The following is a 21,682-nucleotide window of genomic DNA, read 5'->3' as shown; positions in this document are numbered from 1 at the left end:
CAACATTGCTAGAAAGATCAGACAGTCTCAGAAACAGTACAGTGCTTATTATTACCAATAGAGATAACAGCCAAAGCTACGAAATGAGAAGTTGTAATGAACCACAATTATCCTTTAAGAGAGGTTCACTTTCGGTTTTACAGACTGAATATGTGCCACAAAATCAAATCTTCACTTACCATCATATTGGCTGTGGGTAACACTGACTGGCCAGTTTCTTATTTATTCAGCAAATCCAATAACATCCCCTGCCGCTGTCCCCACTCATGACACAGGCTGTACCATTTCATCATCACCACTTCGTCATAAGAAATTCATTTCCTGTTGAGAAGGAGGCGCAGCCACGGAACACAGCGAAGGTGTCCTTTGTTGTTGTTGTTGTTGTTTTGTAATTTTCCTCTGGGGAGGGGAGAAATGCCAAACCAGGAGGTGTACGACTGTCAGCCCTTCAGTGAACTGTGCACCAGAGCAGACCTGATCCTGTCCTCCTCTTTTAAGCCTCAAGAAAACATCCCTTTTATTCCAGCGGGACGTGGCTGAAGTTTTCTTTGAACATTTCTTTCCTGGCTCTTAAATATACAAAAGATAAAGATATGGTGGATATGATTCCTTGCTCTCTTAGTAGTGGATGTGCACTTTTTGTGTTCACACTTGTTTAGTCACCCTATTTAATTTCGTTATCCCTACTTTATAATCGCCAAATGCCATTATCAGATCGTGTATGCTCGTTTTATTCAGACAGCGGTGATGGTGACTGTGTTGTATAGATAATGTGAGACACCCGACAGGTTCTTGTTGTGCAGAATAACCTCAAGAGTTTCACTTCATTTACTGTTTCATTTTCATTGTATCTTTTTTTACTTTCTTTCTTCTTTTTTTGTACTTTGGGTTTTGTATCATTTGATTAATTCATTTTATCATGTGAAGGTGTTTTCCCATAGAAACTGCCACGTTTTGCATTGTCTTATCTGTGAAACCCACTCCTAGTTTTTGTTAATGTACCAAAACATATTATTTCCAGTATGTTTCTTCTGTCATTTTTACTATGTTACATCTGTTGGTTTGTATTTCATTTTCCTATTAAACTACCCATTTTCCACCTCAATATCTAATGACATCCATCAAAACTTGAGGCTGTTTAAACACCAAGTATTGTTGAGAATCTAATGTGGCATTGTCTCCCAATAAACACGGAGGACACGGAGAGACTCGTGCGTCATGTTTTTGTTTGATGGAGATGTTTGTGTCAGTGCTGACATCCAGCGTCGCTCCCGTCAGCTCTGGCAGACGTCAATTGTCAAAGAAGAATAAGCCCACCGGCCGGGGTCCTTCTTTGGGCTTTGAGCATATCTAAATAATAAGCACATGAATCGTAATGTCCTGGGCTTTCACATCAAGCTCTCCACTGGAACAGAGAGGAGACGGTACACAGATAATAGATGTTCCAGTCGAGAAGGGGTAAAAAGATGGACTTGAAAAGGCACTTTCTAAAGGCAGAGCCACATTATTAATGTAACCACTGTGCTATTAACCATGAGGTGTCTGTCTCTTATAGATTAGGCTTGAATAACATTGTTATATATATATAACACATGGGCCCTCACTGACATGAGAAATGTATTTCAACTTTATCTGTAATTTAAACTCAAGACCAGGAATTCATAAACCCCTCAAAATAAAACTTTGAATTGTGCTCAGGGCCTCGGGAATGTGAGTGGGTGTGAAAGAGCTTCCCTGCGTGATAAATACTGTAAATGGCTGGTACCGACTTGTACAAGCCCCTCAGTGCCTTGTGCTGTGTGCGCGTATTAGCATGTGCATCGCTGCATCAAATTAGAAGTGATGGTGAGGATCACACTTGCTTGCAAGACGTTTACATGTTGAACTCAGTGGCTGCATTGCTGCCTGGAGAGGTGCTCCATTGGAATATTCGTTTGAGCTTGTATACTTAAAGCTGCACTAATTCATATTTTTTATATCAACACTAGATTAATGGATATTAACAATTGACTATGGGTAATTAAAAAGGTTAGATTTATGCTTTATTGTTTGTATTTTCAAATGGTTTGTTTCCCTTTTAACATTACAAGTACTTGCATCCAGGACTGGATAGCTAGCTGTGAACGGGGCTTTTTTAACGTAACCAAACCCACAAAGTAATGTAGTGTGAAAGTCTCCCTAGCTTTGGAAGTAAAGCTGGGCTAGGTTACTACTGCGGGTAGTAAGCTAGTTAACATTTGCAGCTTATGTTTGAGTAGATAAACAAACTATTTGCTGGTCCTCACTGTTTGCTCGTGTGTTTTTGGACAGGCACGAAAAAAAAAGAAGGCACCACCCTCCAAACTCTTTCAATACTGTACAGAACAGCTCCTTTGTAGTCCGAGTTGAACACTTCACTTCAGTATTTATCAAATTTACAGTGCATTGAGCCAACACCACTCCTGGAAACAGAATTCATTTATTATTGATAACTGATGTGGGGGGGAAAAAAACACGGACCAAGCCGCAGACAAACCAATTTGGGATGTTCTAAGTGCAGACGTACAGCACGCACTCTCGTGCAAATTTCAGTGCGTCCTTGTGTATAATAAATAGTTAAATCAAAGCCTCTCCACATGGGACTATGTTCATTATAATCTTTATTACATTTTTCAAAAGAGGCCGTTCCTCAGGCTATGGATTTATGACGCAAAGCACAAATCCATTTAAGTTGGGTTTCTATTCAAATGATGTCTCATTGCTCCTCATCAAAACAATATTTTCATTTCTTAAAACCTAAATATTGTAGATATAATAGTTTCAAGTGTTCTCTGTAGTATTTCCATGCTTTTTAATGATTCAGTAAATCCAGTGACTGCGATTCAGAGTTGGCAGACTAAACATTAATTTATGGCATATTAAAAATATCTAAAGCTAATTTGCACTCTCAAGCACTTACGCTGCTTTGATGGGTTCCAACTTGACAACGATTTGGGGAAATGTTTTTTTAATGTGTCTCTTCAAAGTACAAGGCACTCAAGTCAAAGAAAATGTACTGCTGTATATGCAATTATATGAGGAAAGATTGTGAAAATGATTTGAAATATCTGAAAAGGTTTTACACTTTTGCATTTGGGGTCAGTTGTTTTCACTGCCTGAAGGTAGAGAGTCAGTCAGCCTCTTTGGAGAGAATCAAACTGTAATCACACCTCTCTGTAAGTGTTTGCCTTTCATTGACTTTAAAGACTTACTTTACATTTTTGGTCCCACACAGCAGCTCTAACCAGTAACCAGTCAGAGTAATCACAGATAATATCCAATACGTGACAAAATGGGGGTTATTTACTATAGTGACACATATAAACAAAGATATGCCAGAAGATTGGGCAAAAAGAGAAAAAAGCCTAAATAAAGTTGCAGTTTCACACAGAAATTGCACAGCTTAAGATTTGCAATGTTCAATGGTTAGCAGTCAGCAAAGTCTTTCAAATTCATCATCCGATTACTCAAAGCCAATTTTATGGAAATCTGGCCATTATTTTTTACAGTACATGGCAAGTAGAAAGTTTGACCTGATGATGGTGCTACACAGTAGCTCAGGAGGTTTTCAATTCAATCTGCATGGCGTGGAAGCTGCTCTTGACCAAAGTGTTGAACAAACAGAAATATGGCCAGGCAACAACCAAAACCAACTTTGTTGACAAAAAAAATCTTAACTCAAGGTCCAGTTACTAGCTTTTTCCACTACTTTCAACTGCATCCCACGTTTCTCTTTAGTGGATGGCGTTTGCTAAGTTGGTATGGAGATGGTTTCGTTGTCATCACGTGACCTAAATGTGGAAACTCAGTGATGTTATAAGAGGTGGTCGGTTAGCTTAGCATCAAGACTCGAAGCAAGGGGAAGCAGCTCCAAACAAGATCCAACGTGTTAATTAGGGAACTTTAAAGGTGCTGATAAGCTTTCTTTTTTTTTATCTTTTGGAAAGAGCCGGGCAAGTTGTTCACCCCCCTTGTCAGTGTTTATGCTAAGCTAACCGTCTCCTGGCTGTAGCTCATATATAATATACAGATATGAAAGTGGTATCCATGCGAAAAAGCATCAGCGTTTGCACCAGACGGAGCTATCTAATAGAGACACACGAGTGTGGGACCAATCCTCGAGGAAAAACTTCCCAACCGACTGTATAGCCCTTTGACAGATAAATTCGTTTTGTGTTATTATGTCGGAGATTAATTCGCTCTGCTTCATTGCAAATAAATGTGCTGACGTCGTCATGTACATGTGTGTGGACCTTATGTAACTGTGCCCCAGGTACAATAAGTTATTTTTGTTTGGCCAAGTACAATACAGTTAATGGAGATGATATTGCACATCAATAATGAACTATATGTCTGACATCCCAGCATTATTTCAGTCAATCCCCTCAAATACAGCTACATGAGGAACATGAATTATTAGTCTGAGGTCTGATTAACAATGTGTGATGTTTTGCTGTTAGATTTCCTTTTGCACAGATTTCTTTCAAGTCTGAATCGCAGTCAGTGAGAGCACTGTCTCAGTCACGTTTTTTAATCTCATTTGACTTCAGTTGTTTGGTCATGAATATTGTACTGTTACCCATCTTTTAAAGTCAAATTTGTGAGAGAAAAAAAAAGACCCTGGCAGCTCCTCTGTAGAACTTAAGAAACTCAGCTACACTCTGGTGCACAAGCGCTTTACACGATCAAAGCAGAGACCTCAAGCTCCAGAAGGGAAAATCTCCTCCCTGCTCACAATCCTGCAGCTTGTCAACTTTGAAGTCCTAGCGCTGGGTGTCATGGCCTCCTAGGCTGCCACTTGAACACAGACAGACAGACAGACAGACAGACAGAGCAGCTAAGTTTGCGTGGACGCTCTAATCTCAGCAGCCCTATGAAAAGCCATGGACTTCCTGCGCTGCACGGATGAGGCTGCGGCCTCCGCGATGCCGTGGTAGCTGTCCGTCTCCTGAGAGTCTTCACTGTTCTGGGACTTGGTGCTGTCCTGCGAGTCCGGCTTCTGCCTCAGCGCCCGGCTCTGTTCCTCCTTCAGCTCCACGTAGGAGCGAGAGAAGGTGTGAAAGATGGAGGTGACGGGGAAGGCCATGAGGAGGATGCCGCTCAGGATGCTGCTGAGCGCCACCACCTGGCCGGGGATGCTTCTGGGCACCATGTCTCCGTAGCCGACCGTCGTCATGGAGATGACGGCCCACCAGTAGCTACCCGGGATGCTAGTGAACTCCTGCTTGGCGCCCATCTCGCTCTCAGCTAGGAACACCAGTGGGGAGAAAAGAGCCATGGCCACGCAAAGGAACAGCAGCAGCAGGCCGAACTCACGCGTACACCTCCTCACCGTCAGACCAAGCGTCTGCAAGCCTAGGGAGTGGCGGGCCAGCCTCATCACGTAAAAGATCCGTAGAGCTCGCAGGACTCGGAGAACTAACCCCACCTTCTCCAGGTAGTTGTTCCCTGAGCCTGCAGGTTTCCCCCCCACTGACAGAGAGTCCACAATGAGGGTGATGTAGTACGGAAGGATGGCCACCACGTCGATGACGTTCAGAGGCGTGCGCAGGAACATGCACTTGCTCTGCGTCTGAATGAAGCGCAGCATGAACTCCAGGGAGAACCAGGCAACGCACACCGTCTCCAGAACAAAGATGTTATAGCACCTCTGGGAGCACACACCCTGCGGAGAAGGGGGAGGGGGGCACATAAAGACAGACATTAAGGGTCGTGTTACATTACGTACCAGCAATAATACCCTTCAGCGTGCCAGATATGTGAACTCCAAAAGCGCTTCAGATGAAGGTGACGTGAAGATGCAGCATGAAGGCAGTAATTACGAATCTATTTCAAAGCCTGCTATTTGATTTGCGGGCTCGTCATTGACGGAAGGGGTCGATGCGTTTGATCTCACTACAAAAAGGTGATTCTGTTCTTTCCCCCAAACAAAGCACAACAGAGAAGGCGCTGAAAGATTCACGGAGCGTAAACGAAGGCTTTGATTATTTCATCTGGTAAACATCACTGACTTACACATTAAACCTGAGCGATCGGGAGGACAAAGCTGTAAGATGTGCAGTTAATGTTACGCAAGAAATGAACTGTCTCACTGTGGATTCTTAAAGCTACCACAGCTGAAATATTCCCCCCTTTTTAACGATAATCTATTTTTTCAAGACTGCTGAAATAGCGTTCATAAATATTTGAAAATATAATTATAAGAGATTACTTGGTTATTAAGTCAAAGTCACCCCTGGAGGAGACTGAAAAAAAGAAAAAGCTTTTCATTTTTCTGCATTTACTTAAGTGTTATTAATGAGCAAAAAATATTCTTTACTTTATTTGTGTCAGTTAATTATGTGTGGATTAATTAGAAAATGTGGAAACAATCAAGCAATGAAGAAAACTCTCTCCAGACTCCTATAAAACCCCTTTAAATGTCATGTAATACTACTAGAAATAGCCGTTTCTAAAAACATCATCTCGTTTCAGACGCACTCCCCTGTTGTGCTACATGGCTCAGATGTTCACGACAAGACTTTTGGTGGTTGTGCGGAAACATATGACGACATTGACACTGTGAGGTTGTGAAGGTGCACAACAGTAAATATATAAACAAACCGTCCCCTTTATGTATTTGCTCAGTCAACAGCTCTCCTCCATGGAAATGTCATTCCAACTGAGCCTCATGCATTTTCCAACTATACACTTAGTTTGCCCTTGAGACGTCAAACTTAAACCCTTTAAGGACCATGTATATCACCGATGGGCTAAGCTGGAGATCACACAGCAGCAGCAATAAACTGCCGACGTGAAGGCTGGTAAATAAAATGAGACGAAATAAGAGAAAACTGTAATAATATTGAGTATATGGGCATGTAGTCATAATGATCAAAAGTGGTGTGCATCTGCTGGCCGGATGATGGGTTATTTTCTTTAGTAACGCCATTACTGCAACCTCAAACTTTCCACTGGCAGTAAAAGCAGAGATGTTTTGGTTGATCACGGTCGGAAATCACCCTCTCTGACTTTACTGGAAGGCTGTGATTGTTCTGTCACAGGCTTTGGGAAAAGTAACAATAGCCCTTCTGTCCGACCTCCACAGTGTTTATGCGGCACTGCTCGCTAGCTTGTGATTATAATTCATAAATCATCAAACTTGCTGTCCGTGATTTCTTACATTGTGATCCGATAAAACAGATTATCTTTTAGCGCCATCATCTGGTCAAAATTTCATTTTGTCCAATACTTCAGTTTATGACCAAATACTGTACCGCCAGAACGCAAGACGTTCCCATCAGCCTCAGCTGCACTTTGCGTTTAGTCCTAATTAGAACAGGTAAGCATGCAAACACGCAAAACCAATACAGTGCAAAATGGTAAGCAAACATCAGCATGCTAACAAGCTAACAATCCTAATGCTAGCAGCCTCACGGGGCTGCTAGTATAACACTGCTAGATTAAAACCTTTATTCAAATTGCATTGCAATAATGATATAACGGATTCTACAGGAAAAGCACTTAAAAAGTAAAATCCTTTATAAAAGTCACAATGTTATTGTGTGGGTTTACAAGTGAAGTGCCACTGCAGTAATGGAGACTCGTCTGCATCGGCCTGCTACCCAGATAAACTATAGCTACAGTACAGAGACTACAGAATCTTATTTTCTATTAGTCACATCAGAGAGACTCCTTTGGCTGAAGTCATTTAAAAGAGATTAAAATTAAAAATAAGTTCTCTGCCTCAGCACAGCTCCACATGTCCCTGGCCAGCTGCTAACAAGCCTTCATACTCTTATTTTGAAATATGAAATCATAAAACAACCATGAGGTTAAGAGCACAGATTGTCAGCTTCGGTTGGAGGGGATTTTAAGCCAAATTGGACCTGAAATTTAAAACCAAAAACACTTTTTGTTCATATTCTCCCTTTTCAGAATGCCAAAAACATTTGGATAGATTATAGAGGCAACAGCGCTTTGCTGAATATTATTATATTCAGTAAAACAGCCTCCAAGGTAAAATATGTATCTGCTCTTTCGTAAAGTCTAGATCTCATATTGTAACTATCATATTTGCTGTTTCTCTCTCTAACCCAGAGTTATCAATCCACCTTTGCGTCCAGATGCTCCTGTGGCAGACCGTTAACCCTAACCTACAAAGGTGTCTTTCTTTTCACCAGTTTTCCTAAAAATGCAGAAATGAGATTAAAGTGCCGCAGCACATGGCAGTGTTGAAGCTCAGTGATTCAAATTTGAGCTGAAATCCACCCTCTAACCACATGCTGTCATTTCACATCCAAAGTAATGAGAGTCTGAAGCCAAAACAAATAAATGTGCCACTGTCCAAATCCTCCCAGAGCTCACTCATTCTCACATGCTAACCAGTATGCTTCACGCTTCCTCTGTCATTCTGCTCCTCTGCACACACAAGAGAGTCTGTCTGCTTGGGACACGTTTGAAACCGATACCGTCCACTTCCTTGAATTTGACCAGCGCATTTGTATTGTTCTCTGTCGGAGGCTTTCTGGCTGAGTGAGTGCGTTTTTTCCACTCCCTCTCCGCACTGTAAGGCCTCTGATGCACGCAGAAGCACCAAGTATCAAATTAAAAGCACACAATTATCCGTCTCAGCGATCAGGGGACTATGACCCTGTCACAGCTGAAGACAAGCATGTAAACCAAACAGCACAGGAAGCGACGGCTCACCTCTGATCCCCTCAGATAAGCCGGAGTGGGTGTGATTCACAAAGAGGCGGACTTCAAGTACTGGTCGTGTCTTCGGCACACCCATGCTTTTAATGGATTTATTTACCATTATCGTTCGTGCACCTCAATGGGCTCTGCTGTGTGCACTGAGTGTGTTTGTTCCACCGGCCAGATTGAATTTCAACACTTTTTCCATCTCTTCCAGAAACCATCTTAAGATGCTTCTTCACAAATCCAGAATCTCATTACAGATCAATAACGTGTCTGAATCCTCGGGGTTTTAAGGTCAAGCAAGTACTTTTTCCATTTCCGTTTAAATAGAATGTAAATGCAAAACCAAAGAAAAAGGTGCATTTGTCTAAAAGAAGTACGTCTCATTTTGCCGCTGACATAATTGGACGTTCTCAAGTTGTGTTCAGTCATAAATATCTAAATAGATTGAAACCAGTTACATACAGGATGAAGAGGGCTCGATTACCCACAGCTGGTGTCTCCATGTGACGATAATGCATATAGAAATAAAAGGGCTCGCTTTTGCCTGCTTCTTACGCGCTTTGCACAAAGACACCTGACTCATCCATGCGTGGTTCAGTGGCTCTGACACTCCAGCATACGTGACAGCAGGCCACAAGCTTTACTGCCAAAGCGACAAATGACAACTTTGCAGGTCAAAAACCAAATACTAAGCTAAAATAAATACTATGCTGCACTTTAACAGAAGTGGGGATGCTAACCAGATGTGCATTTGCCAAACCATCCAGTTGGTACTCCTCCTGGAAAGCCTTCTTTGTTGTAAGACTGAAACATGCGGCTTGGAAACACCTCAGATGAAGCATACATTTATCTGTGTGTCCAGTTTTTTTAATGCACAGCCTGGTGCTCATTTCTGCCCCCTGAGGCTGGAGGCCGGAAAAAAACCCCACTGGAGCTACGGTCTTACTGAGAGTCTCTCACCATCAGCCACAAGAGGCAACAATGAGCACATACCACACTCAAAAACTGCTGGTGGCGAGCCTCATAAACTCCAGCAGAGAGACAACATTGTACATGAAAAAGAGCTGTATTCATCCTCTATAATAAGTGTGCTATATTCAGAGCACAAACACAGAACAAGACATTTAGGGCTGAACAGTAATGGAAATATGCTAAATACTGACACCCCCACTCCTCTGTTGCATTTTTTTTTTTAAATATCTCGGTTCTAGCAGAATTTGAGGATGTACTTACCCTTTAAGTTGAAGTGCGCTCAAACTGTTTCGGTTTTACACGAGAGAAGGCTTCATGGATGAAGACTGTTTGGTTTGGCAAATGCACGTCTGGCTAACTTCCCCCACTCCAATAAAGAGCAGCGCACATCCACTCCTCTCAGCTTTCCCAGGGAAAGCGTTCAGGACTGTCTCCCACACAGCAGATGAGAGACACATTGGCTGTAGTAGGCACAGCAGAGCTCTGGCCTAAACACCGATGGCAGCTCGGTGCTAACGATGACAGTGTTCAAATGCTGATGTTCAGCAGGTAATGCTTACCACAGTCACCAGTTTCACTTAGAGTGTTGGCATCTGCTAATTAGTACTGAACACAAAGCACAGCGGAGGCGTTTGGGAATGTGGGGGCTGTTTTGCAGGTACTGCATTTGATATTTGACAAAGTGAAATTTTAACCCGATGATGACGCTAGATTTGGGGACGACCAAAGTTATAACACAAACCAATATTTGTCGAGACATTTCACTTTGGACCAAAGTGGTGGACCGGCTGAAAACGAGGGGGCGACATTCCCTGTTGGAAGGTTACTAAGGGTGTGACTTTTTTTTATTTCCATACAACATCATAGGCAATCATTTTCCACAGCTAAAAAGTAAAGTAACATAGCATACTTACACACGGCTGCTTAACGCAAACCCCAGAATTCCAGTAATTTATGGACTAGTTGCAGTTGAAGTCAATTGGAAACTCTACATAGCCCAGAGAAGAAGTGTATTTGTTTGTCTATTTATAGCCCTGTAAAAGACTGTTGACCTGTCCATGATGTACCCTGCCACTCACCCAGTGCATGCTGGGATAGGCTCTTACCCCCCACAGTTTACTGTGTATTCAATAACCATTAGTACTGATGTAACCTGCTCCATTTCACCGTCAGCACAGAGTCTACTGCGCATCTCAGCACAAGTTTTCTATCCTCATCTTAATTATTCTCCCACAACCTAAAAGTGACTTTGATTCCATGTCAAATCTGTGACATTCACTGATTATTGCAAGTAACCAGGGTGCCTGGGAAAATGGAGACGGTAAATCTGTAGGTCAGGATGGTGCAGGGAAGCCCGCCTCGGGGAGAAATGTGAGCAGACAGAAGCTCGCTCAAGTCATTTTACAGAAATTATAACAAATAAGACCAATGTTCCCGCCAAGTTAGTAGCTTAGTGACCTGCTGTGTGCCTAAATTGTTTCTCAAAATTACCAAATAATAACATCTTAGCCGTCATTCCTACATACCAGGCTGTCTTAGCTTACAGTTTGAATTTCCTCCCCACTTCTGTGTGTTTGATTTGATTAGGACGCAGAATCTTAATTAGGAGTCAAAGTATTCTGCTGAAACCCAGATTCAATAATTACATAATCGTGATCACTTTGTCTGGAACTTTTTAAAGACTTTAATAAGCATCGTCTTTGGCAAGAGGAAGAGGAATCAGAAGAGGTCTGATCCACCTCCTTCGTAGAGATTGATCAAATTCTTTAATCATTTCGGAAATTTATTTATTTTTCAATAGCCAGAAAACACTGCTATAACTCACACACACACACACACACACACACACACACACACGGGGCACTGGCCTCGGCCCAAGCAGTTTTGTTGCCTGTCAATATGTATTTATTACAGTTGGCTCTTTGGGGAGGGCGGCAGAACGTTATGGCCGATGCTTTCTGATCTTTGCTGGATGAAAATATTTCATTCCTTTTCAACCTGCAGTCTACAACCTTTAGCAGCCTTCAGAACACATAATACGTGTTCTTCCCTCTGTAAAAGCCACCAACACACATTTGCACACCTTACGTTGCCCGTAACTACTGCTCTGCTAATGGTGTATTTGACACATTAATGCATTGTTCTGTCAGTACGCCTAATGTTAGAGCTGAATATCTGGCCATCCACTTCAGCCTGCGACAATAGGAACACTGTCTTGACACTGTATGTCCATATACTGTTATTTATATCCTGTTCTCTGCTGCTGTGACAAGCCAAATTCCCCATGGGGGTCATTACAGTTTCATCTGATCTAACCTAATCTAAAGTACCATCGATATGGATGTCTGCGTGTGCTCTCGCTCTCCCATGTTAAAATACACCACTATAACTGATGGACAGTGGTCGACAGAGGGGGGAGTAAATTAGTGAGAGTGTTTTCCGGTTTTAACATCTAGTTTTGGTTGTTTGGCTTGTACAGAGTGCTTTTGGTTTATTGTCGTTTCACCAGGAGTCAACTCATTTGTTCCAAAAAGCTCACCACTGTTTCACAAAGCCATAACAGGCACAGCTTATTTGAATTAACATTTATGAGCGAGGCTAATGCAACTCAACTGGGCTGAAAATGGTGTATATATTCTGAGTGATATTCCACTTGAGCAGCAGAACATTTGGACACGGCTTGAAAGCTCCATCTCCTGGGAGTCAAACTCCTCTCCATGTTTTGATTAGATTTTGGCACAACTGTACCCTCATATCCCCGGGAGAATCATCAGTCAATATCCTTCATCTTATCCACACAGCAAAGTGCTTCCTTTGCGGTCACAGTGGTAGAAATATTTTTAAAAATATTGGGTATTGCTGGACATTATTTCAGTCAACTGCAGTCCGACTACTCTAGCTGCAAATGTTTACTAATGCAAATGCTTCTATGGTAACAGGAGAAGGATCTGCCGTTCCCTCTTCGTGTGTTGAGAGGCTGTTCAGTTGGGTGTGCTTGCAGCTCCGCGGGGAGGAGCAATTACAGCGAGGACAACTGAAGCATTTCTCTGTTAGCAGTGAGTAACATAAGGGTTGGAGGAAGACATAATTTAACCTCTTTTACCCTCAGTTTTTGTGGGTTCTCATTTTATCCTGAATCCAAACGGCAATGCACCAGCCTGCTAAAGCACATGGAGGAAAGTTAACGTTTAGCCTTATTTTTTTACAGGCTGAGCGCACCCACACCATAGAAACACCCTCAAACGAGGCTGTCACAACCCATGCTCAAAGTCGAGATGAAATGAAAAATGCTCTTCTAATCCTTTTAGATCCCATCCCCGGTCATATTGTGCACCCATCTAACAATACATGCCAAAAAAAACATTTTTTTTGTATTCTTATATCAAAATCCAATCATGTTTCTTCCGATCATGTTTGCTTCCTGTGTGCTTACAAGTTTGAACCAACCACTTTCAACCAATAACATCATGACATTCACCCATCAATCAATCTTCAACTTTTAGCGACACAGAGCTAACATTCATTGGTTACAAGTGGTTTACAAGTTGTGTCCCGCCTGCCTGTCCTGCTTCATTTGCAAATACAACCCGATACAGAAGTTAGATACTCTCGAAATGCTGTTTCATCTCGACTTTAAGTCCACAAACTTTTGGTGTCTCCAAATTTTTAAACTTTCTTAAACCTGGTCTTTGTTGCAACTTTTCCTCGCTCTAGTTGTCAGACGCTGCAATCCCTTGTCAATTTTGTACGGTGGCCGACAAGGGTAAGCGCACCACAACAGTCCAAAACATTGCAATTAGGAGAAACATGCGGCAGCTTCAGAAACTATGCAAATTCTAAAACACATACGCAAAACTCAAAACAAATACAACTGCGGAAACGTGCTACGAATGAAAAAACGTGCCGCAGAAAGCCAAAACAAATACATTAACAGCAAACACGCTGGAACAGCTTGATTTTATGCCCAACAGAGGCCAGACGAGAGCACGCAAACACTAGCTACATAAACCTGTTGCTCTAAGGCCAAAGGTAAAAAAAGAATACCTTTATATGTCGCTGCTTTACTCCACTTTTCTTTCCGCTTCAGAAACACGCACTCCCCCCTCGAAAATCAAGCTGTTCCACTCAGTGCTCCCTCTAGAAGCCAGAGCACTTACATTGTGTTGACTTTATATGCAGCGCTTTGCAGTGCATTTGCTGTTAATGTTTGTGTTTTTGGGTTTTCGTATGTGTTGTTGAATTTGCATCATTTCTGAAGCTGCAGCACGATTCCCTAATGGAAATGTTTTGGGCCGTTGTAGCGCATTTGCCCTTTTCGGCCACCATAGTTTTGGCTACCATAGTCCTGTATTAATAATGCTTTATCAAACATTTTTTGACCAGTAGTTTTTGGTGGATTTCATGGTTTTGTTTTTGTTACAGAACAAATGGCACACATTTTAGAATCAACATTATGAAACTTAAATTGATAAATACAGAAAAAAAATATGATAGACTGATGTCAAGCAAGTTAATTATAATTATAAAGCCCAACATCACAAAGCACAATTTGCCTCAGGTCTCTTGGTACTGATGGTACTGCGCAGTTGCACAGCAAGTTTGACTGAGCCTACTTTAAAGTAGTGTACTAACATTTACAGCAACAGCTTAAAGAACCTTTTTATATGGTATTACATTTCCATACAAGTCACCTATCACTTTGCGAGTATAGAGGCTTACTAAAGTTCTAGCAATACAATATTCCTATGAGAGATTTACAGTTTGTAAATCGAAAGAAATCACTCCTCAACTCACCAGAAATCATTCATCGAACGCTGGATGAGGAACACAAATCATCACCACCATGATGGATTGCACATTTCTATGGGCATGAACAGCAGTATGCCTAACTCACAGTCAGGAGGAATGAGTGATGTGCACCTCCTATTTTCAGCGTTGGCCACGGCAAAATTCTCTCTATTTTCCTACAGCGTTTGCACACATTTCTATTCCACCCCGTCCGCACCCTCTGAGCTCTGGCTCCCCTGTGATGATATATGGCTGTGGAAGGGGTGTAGTTTAAAATGGCTGGGATTTACATCAGAATGAGTGTATAGGACTCTGAGGTATGAGCAGAGTCACTGAAAGGTTAGATCCACAGCCGGGGCTCTCGCAGGAGATAAATGGAGAACACAGTTTTCAAAGATGCTTATGTGAACAATTCTGAGGGAAGAAATCGACAAAACACTTGAGATGTTTAATCCCCTATTCATCCAGAGAGTGTGGAAGAGGGACCATGAAATGTGAAATGCAATATAGCTTCTTTTTGTGTGTGTGTGTGTGTTTGTGTGTACGAGAGAGAAAGGGGTGGAGAAAGGTCTCCCAGCCCCTGAATGCTTCTCTAAGAGCCACATTAGATTAGACAGCCAGGCTAAGTGCTTTCCATTGCAGGCGGCTCCTTAAAAACTTCTGGTTTCTGCCAGGACTCTCTCCTCTGGCTCAAGTGACAGAGTGCATGGCCGCTTCCTGGGTTTAGGTTGCACTGGCCTCCTGGCTTCACAGCGCAATTTAATTTAGGCCGGAATCCACATGGCCGACAGCTTCATAACATGACTTCATTTACTGGCAAGTAAAAATGTTGTGATGCTTTGAGCGTCTTACGTGGCTACATGTATGTGAAAGGGGTCACTGGTAGTGATGGACCCACAGAGAATTGTCACCTCAGCTCGATATATTTTTAGCTTTTAGCTTTTTAGAAAGCCATATAAACATTTATGGTGGTAATATGTCAGTGTTGTGTTCAAATTTTCTTTCAGCTGCCCCAAAACTGGTAAAAGAAAATCAAGTTAATACAATGAATTTCATTAACATGCTCGAAGTAACAGTATAAGTCAAATCAAAGAATGGCAAATGTCGTGGTATCATTTAAAGGTTTTTGTTTAACTAGATAAGCCCTAGTAGCCGTCCTATGTTGGTTTCTCGCGTCATTTATTTGTGAATACAGTCAACTTGGTTGTTTACTATAACAGAAAGAAACTCATTAGATTGCATGCCAACCTCTCCTCTGAGCCATGAGAGATTCCCTCTGTATTCTGCCTCACACCTAACAGACAGGACAGTGCGGGCCTTGCAGCTTTATTCCGAGCTATTTGGAGCGCAGACAGATGTTTTTTGGCTGCACCCCGACCAGACTGCTGAGCAGTAATCAAGGTGTGGTAAGACTAGTGCCTGTGTCGCTGGAACTCTTGAGTCTTTTCTCACATATCCAGTTACGTAGTACTTGCAGTTCAGATTGAAGAGCGTTCCTTAATTCAGTTATATTAGTTGATGCCAAGTGTATAGTTGTATCATCCGCAAATAGAGTAGCACTGCACTTATCCAAAACATGGGGTATGTCATGGGTAAATATTGAAAAGAGTAGCGGCCCAGGGCAACTCCCCTGCACGCCGCACTGTAAGCATTTAGTGGAGAAAATCTCCCATTAAAAACACAGACTGCATCCTATTGGATAAAAAGGCATTCATACAGTTGATTGCTGTTAGAATAAACCCATATGCAGCTATGTAATAATAAACTATGGTCTACAATATGAAAAGCTGAGCGCTGAAGTCAAGTAGCACAGTTCAAACCATCATTTTCTTATCAATATAAGATTTGTCAGTCATCTGTCAGGGCTGATCTGCCTTATTGTCATGCTGAAAATCAGAGTTGAATTCATTCAGAGAAAACTAGTGCAGTACCTGTTCAAGAACTTTTTCCCATTAGCTTGCTCAATGCTGGATTTGACACAGGTGTAGGCAGGTTTACCACTGTAAAGGCAGTGTGTTGTGTTTCTGTGATCATACAGTATGTTGACTGTCTGCTGTTGTCCATTTATGTACATACAGATCAAACAATCTATCTATCTAAATTAACAATATATTACAATATCGAAATGGGAAATGGTCATTTCATTAGTTTGGTTAGCATAGGGAGGCTCTGTGCAGATGTAAATGGCTGGCTATCAAAGCTAATGGATATTAGGAAGCTGTGTAATGGAGGAGGATGAGTGGGCGGACTTGACTGAAAGAGATGTGATAATTAGCAAAGGCAATTCACCAAGTTGAGCTGGATTCATGAAAGTGTTCGGCTACTTCAATGCTTTCCTTGACGTCGGCGTGAACGGGGACAATGCAGGAAGCACGGCCCACTCGCAGAGCGCATGCACAGGTTTTCAGAGGCCAGGCTCTTCTCCTAACATGGTAATGAGGAGAGCAGCCGCAGCCGGCTCTGTCTGACACCTCTGTACACACCACGACTGCAGGGAACAGTAAGGAATCGCAGGGCGCCATCACACCTTTGTTTTTCTTCTTGAACCACTGTGAGAAAGTTTACTTTTTCTTGCGTTCAACTCATTTATGTGCTCACAGACCAATGACCAGCTAGCCAGTGGTTGTAAACAAAAGTGCCCCCCCCCAATACTTTGAGGACACAGTGATGTGTCTTTTAGTAATGTGTCACCTCATATTAGTAGACTTTGGCATTTTGGGACGGCACTGTGTTTTAATTTACCGTCCTGTGTGTGGCGGTTAAGAACACGTGAAGACGTGTTAGATTTCGCCAGGTTTGCCTCCCTTCATTGTGTAATGCTAGGTTTTCCCAGAATAACACAGCCGCCTCATTATACCCACAAACCCTTGCGTTTTTGGGGTTGCCTCCCATGGCTGGTTCAGGTTAGGATTTCACTCCTAATGAACCACACCGCAGTTCCCACGGAGGAGGAGCGACACTTACTTTTTCCGCCATCTCCGGGTGGTTAATTGGTGCCATAATGACACTGTTTTCAGCTGTCCAGAGTTTGAAACACAGTGTGTCCCTAATCACACCTGTTTCTCCTCTGATTCAAATAATTAAAGCCGCAGATTCGTACAGGCGTGTAATGACAGAGGACACTTAATTGGAGATAAAATGAGACTATGTTTGAGCTGGTCTTCGTTCAGCTTTCACCCGCTTTGTTTTCCTGATTGATTTTCCCTTTGAAGCGCACGCACTTCATGCTACCAGCCCCCTCCCCAGCCAGCTGATGAAGACATATCTTTGACAGTGGGAGAAGCCGCGGGGCTCTTCTTTAATCATACTCTGGTCCGTTGATGTCGTACAATAGGTGAATTAGTGCGATACGAAGACGCTCTGGAGCCAGATCTCCAAGGATTTCTGAAGTCTCCGGGGCAAAGGCGGACATGAAAAGACTAGGAATAAGACATTGTCAGCTTTGATATGCTTTTTTTGCTCCACTTGTCACGGACAACATGTGTAGTTAGGGGGAACAAAAGACTGAAGGGGCAATATTCCTCTTCCTACGAGATGAAAGCTAAATGCAGCAACAAGTGGATGTTCGCTGCTCTCAATTTCAGACTTAATTAGAGACCAGAGACTTAAAGTTATGAGTATCGTCATTTTATTTAGACATTTCTACCGAACAGCTTCCAGCTTTGGCATATTATCAGGCGCAGTTTTGTTTTTAAATTTCCAATACACTACTTGCTTTAAGCCCATTCCTTTTCTTTGGGGTACACTGTAATTAAATGACTAGCTCAACATTCTAGGAAATACATTTACTTTCTTTTCGAGAGCGAAATGAAAAGAGTGTATTTCCCCCATCCTAGAAGGATAATGAGTTGAGCCAGACCTTCCTCTGAAGTGTGGACATAGGTCTGGCTACGCGTGACTACCTCAAACCAAACCTCACTTTGATGACAAGACTACAGGAGTTCTGCCAGCTGTTGCCAACTTGCCTCTTTCTTGCTAGATTTCGTGACTTTTTCTTCGAGAAAGAGCCGAGCAACAAATCCAGCCAATCAATTTCAAGTCTGACCAAATTTCCGGCCAGACGTTAGCCACTCTTAAAGAAGCCAACCAGTAACGTGAATGTGCATATCAGGGCTCCAGACAACCAATCATTGATCCCCATTGTTTGCCTGTGCAACTCTTCATCCTTTGTTCTAAGTCTTATTGTCTCACTTGATTTAGTATTTCAATTACAAGAATATATACGTGAGTTGGTTATTCCAGTGTTCTGTAGCCTGCTTAAAATATTTGTGAGATTACAGGATTTACATTTATATATATATGAGATTATAGCAGCTAATGACAAAACTGGTTAGAGTTAGTTAAGCTGCTTTCACTTAATTTCCCTGCATAATGATGTCATGTGTATGTCAAGTAGCATATGCCATTTTCTAGCAGCTTTTTGAGCAGGCTATAGCTACTTTGCATTGGAAATACTTGACTGGCTGTGCACAGTCACTGTTTTCCAAGAAAACCCACTCTAAAACCACGCTGTGGTGTTTTTACATTTCTGCGTATCTCGTTTCATTTTCTGTGTGGATTAAACAAATGAGATTCAATGTGTTAATTAGAGCGTTCGAGAGCCAGCCTTTATACTAAGCTAAGCTAATCACGCCCCAGCTACAGCTTCTCATCTCTCTCTCTCTCAGAAACAAAGCAAATATGTGTATTTTCCAAAATGAGTTGAGTTTTTCGTGTTTGTGGATGCACAGAATCGACTGTAACGTCAAAGATGCGTTCTAAAATGCGATGTGCAGTTAAAATTAATCTGCTTAAATGAAGCATCAAAGTGAACATAAACGTGTTTTCCATTTACAGCTCCCACTTTGTTTACTGGTCAGCTGGTCTCGATAAGGTTTGGGTACACAAGCCTTTAACTGTACGGATTAAGGCTTCCTGGCTACAATTTGCATATTCATCATGTTATATAACAATAATGAGTTTATTTCATATTCATTTGAGCTTATTTCATATTCGTTTTTGGAAGTCGGTCAAATAAAATCGACTGCATGGGGAGCATATATGTGGGATTTTGCAAATACAGAATTGAAGCCCAAAACCATAAAAGGCAATTCATCTGAAGATATGTGAGTATATAGCCTTTTTCCTCATCTTCGTGTTGTCTATGCACTGTCAATTACCGCATACATTTAGGAGAGCATGGATCACATTTCGCTATGAAGGAAAGTATGCTGTCCCTGATCCTTTGCCTCTGTCTCTGTCGTAATGATTTACAATAAAGCCAAGGAAGACTCTGTATGTGGGCTGATGCATCAAGCTAATCTGAATTCTACTGTAGCAGCTGTAAAGCGTTCACATCCCTAAGGCTGTTGCAGAAATAAAAAAAAAAAAAACGGAATCCTGAGACCGGGGTTCCTCCAGTTTCTAGTGTATAATGCCAGAACTACAGTGCTCATCATGACAATCTGTGCTGCGTGTGATGGTTTTAAAAAATTTTCTGCAGTTAGACGCCACGGAGAGCATGCTGTCTTACTCATCTTTTTTACTTTTCTGGAATTGGTAATTTGATCCTGTCTTACCCTTTAAAGTCAGAGATGCCTTGCTTTCTAACATTGATGCCAAGTGCTGCTGAATAAAATAATTCCAATCCAATAATTGTCAGGATTTCATCCCGGACACTAAATGTGGGGAACCAGATATGACTTTGGATTGTTTGGATAGTTGGAAATTGAATCTGTTAATAGGAATGACAAAGAAAAAGGTTATTACTGAAAGTGATTAGTGAAGACAAAGAGTGAACTCACCCTCTCCTCCTCCTCTCTGAGGTCTGGCATGGTGCTGACACACAGCGTCACAGCGGTGATGGCTACAAATATCACTGACAGACAGGCGAAGATCTTCCCCGGCAGGCCGGAGTGGGGGTTCTCCACCATGTCCCTAAGTCTTCGCATGCAGCCCCCCGCGCGGGTCTCTTCTGGCGCCACCTCTATGGGACTCTGCTGGCTCTCTTCGCAGGACTGCGGCGAGGTGAGCTCGGCCTCCTCCTCCTCCAGCCGTTGCTGCTCCTTGTACTCCTCCTGCCTGAGCCGCAGCTTCCTGAGGCAGCACCAGTCCAGGTTGTTCTCCTCCACCCCCCAGTACAGGAGCTCCTCCTGGAAGGACAGGGCGCACATCTCCCTCAGCAGCCGCAGCTTCCCGGCCGCTAAGAAAGAGACGATTGTGCGGAAAGCCGACGGGCTTCGGTCGAAGAAATACTCGTTGCGGCTGCCGTCGTAGTCGTCGCACACGTCCATGATCTCGGCCTCGTTGCTGCAGCTGCGCAGCTTGCCCAGCCGTGTCAGGGGGAACTCCTCCAGCGTGGACCAGGGGATACGGTACTTGATCCCCCCCACGTTGATAATGGCCGCCCCATCGGCCAGGCCGATCTCATCTCCGTCCTGTTGGCGGGGCTGAGGATGGAGCAGGAGCTGGGCTCGCTTGTAGAACAAACCCTTCTTGGAGGAGACCTCCTGCGGGTTCTCCACACGGTTGAAGCGGAACGTGGTGAACTGGTGCTCAGTGCTGCCTGCCAGGAAGGCCACCTCCTGGTACATTACTGCCACTCTGCTGGGGGACCCTGTCCTGCACAATGCGATGGGAGGAGGGCTTCACAGGGTTTGAGAGGTGACTGGGAGCTTGTCACCCATTCAGCAACACAGCACGTCTCTGTAGGACAAAAAAGACAAGCAAACAACTACATTTATTCAGTGTCTTTACACACTTTTTAGGATAGCAGGGTTTGATTATATGAAGCATCTACATCTATCAAACTTTCCAGACAAGCCAGTCCATGAAAGGTCTAAAGGTCTAAAGAGCTGACTTTTGTGCCCAAAGTGGAAGAAGGTATCGTAGCTTATTAGCTGTGTTCCAACATTCACTTTTATTTAACCAGAGTATGAACTACTCCACAAATGAGGAGGCTCGATGGTACAAATACATCTTTTGAATACACTGTGTGAACGTCTTGTCCTTTTGGCAACCAAGCCGAAGAACAAAAAGAATTTTTTAGAGAGAAACGTCAAACACAACTTCTCTCGAGTCCAATTGCAATGGAAGCTCAAAGAAAAGCAACTCGATGTCAAGTTGTGGCCTGAACCCAACGCAGAGAAATTAATAATGTTGTTTTGCTATTTACTGCATCACCAGGCTCTGGAATCAGACAGTTTAAAGCATTGCGTAACAAACTGTAGTAAATCAACACCGC

The 21,682-nt window shown here is 42.7% G+C and overlaps 1 protein-coding gene across 1 annotated transcript; it reads right to left on the bottom strand.

Moving 5' to 3' along the window:
- Positions 1-4,855: 4,855 nt before the first annotated feature.
- On the bottom strand, positions 4,856-21,032 carry kcng2 (potassium voltage-gated channel, subfamily G, member 2). The gene is made up of 2 exons (XM_070922050.1): positions 20,244-21,032; positions 4,856-5,683 (listed from the first exon to the last, which is right to left on the bottom strand). The coding sequence occupies exons 1-2, from the start codon at positions 21,030-21,032 to the stop codon at positions 4,856-4,858; spliced, it is 1,617 nt and encodes a 538-aa protein (XP_070778151.1).
- Positions 21,033-21,682: the final 650 nt, after the last annotated feature.

The sequence above is a fragment of the Enoplosus armatus genome, chromosome 16 (genome assembly GCF_043641665.1).
Source record: "Enoplosus armatus isolate fEnoArm2 chromosome 16, fEnoArm2.hap1, whole genome shotgun sequence".
Taxonomy (NCBI): domain Eukaryota; kingdom Metazoa; phylum Chordata; class Actinopteri; order Centrarchiformes; family Enoplosidae; genus Enoplosus; species Enoplosus armatus.
Note: the sequence above shows the minus strand (reverse complement) of the source record. Positions and strands in the feature narration are given on the sequence as shown.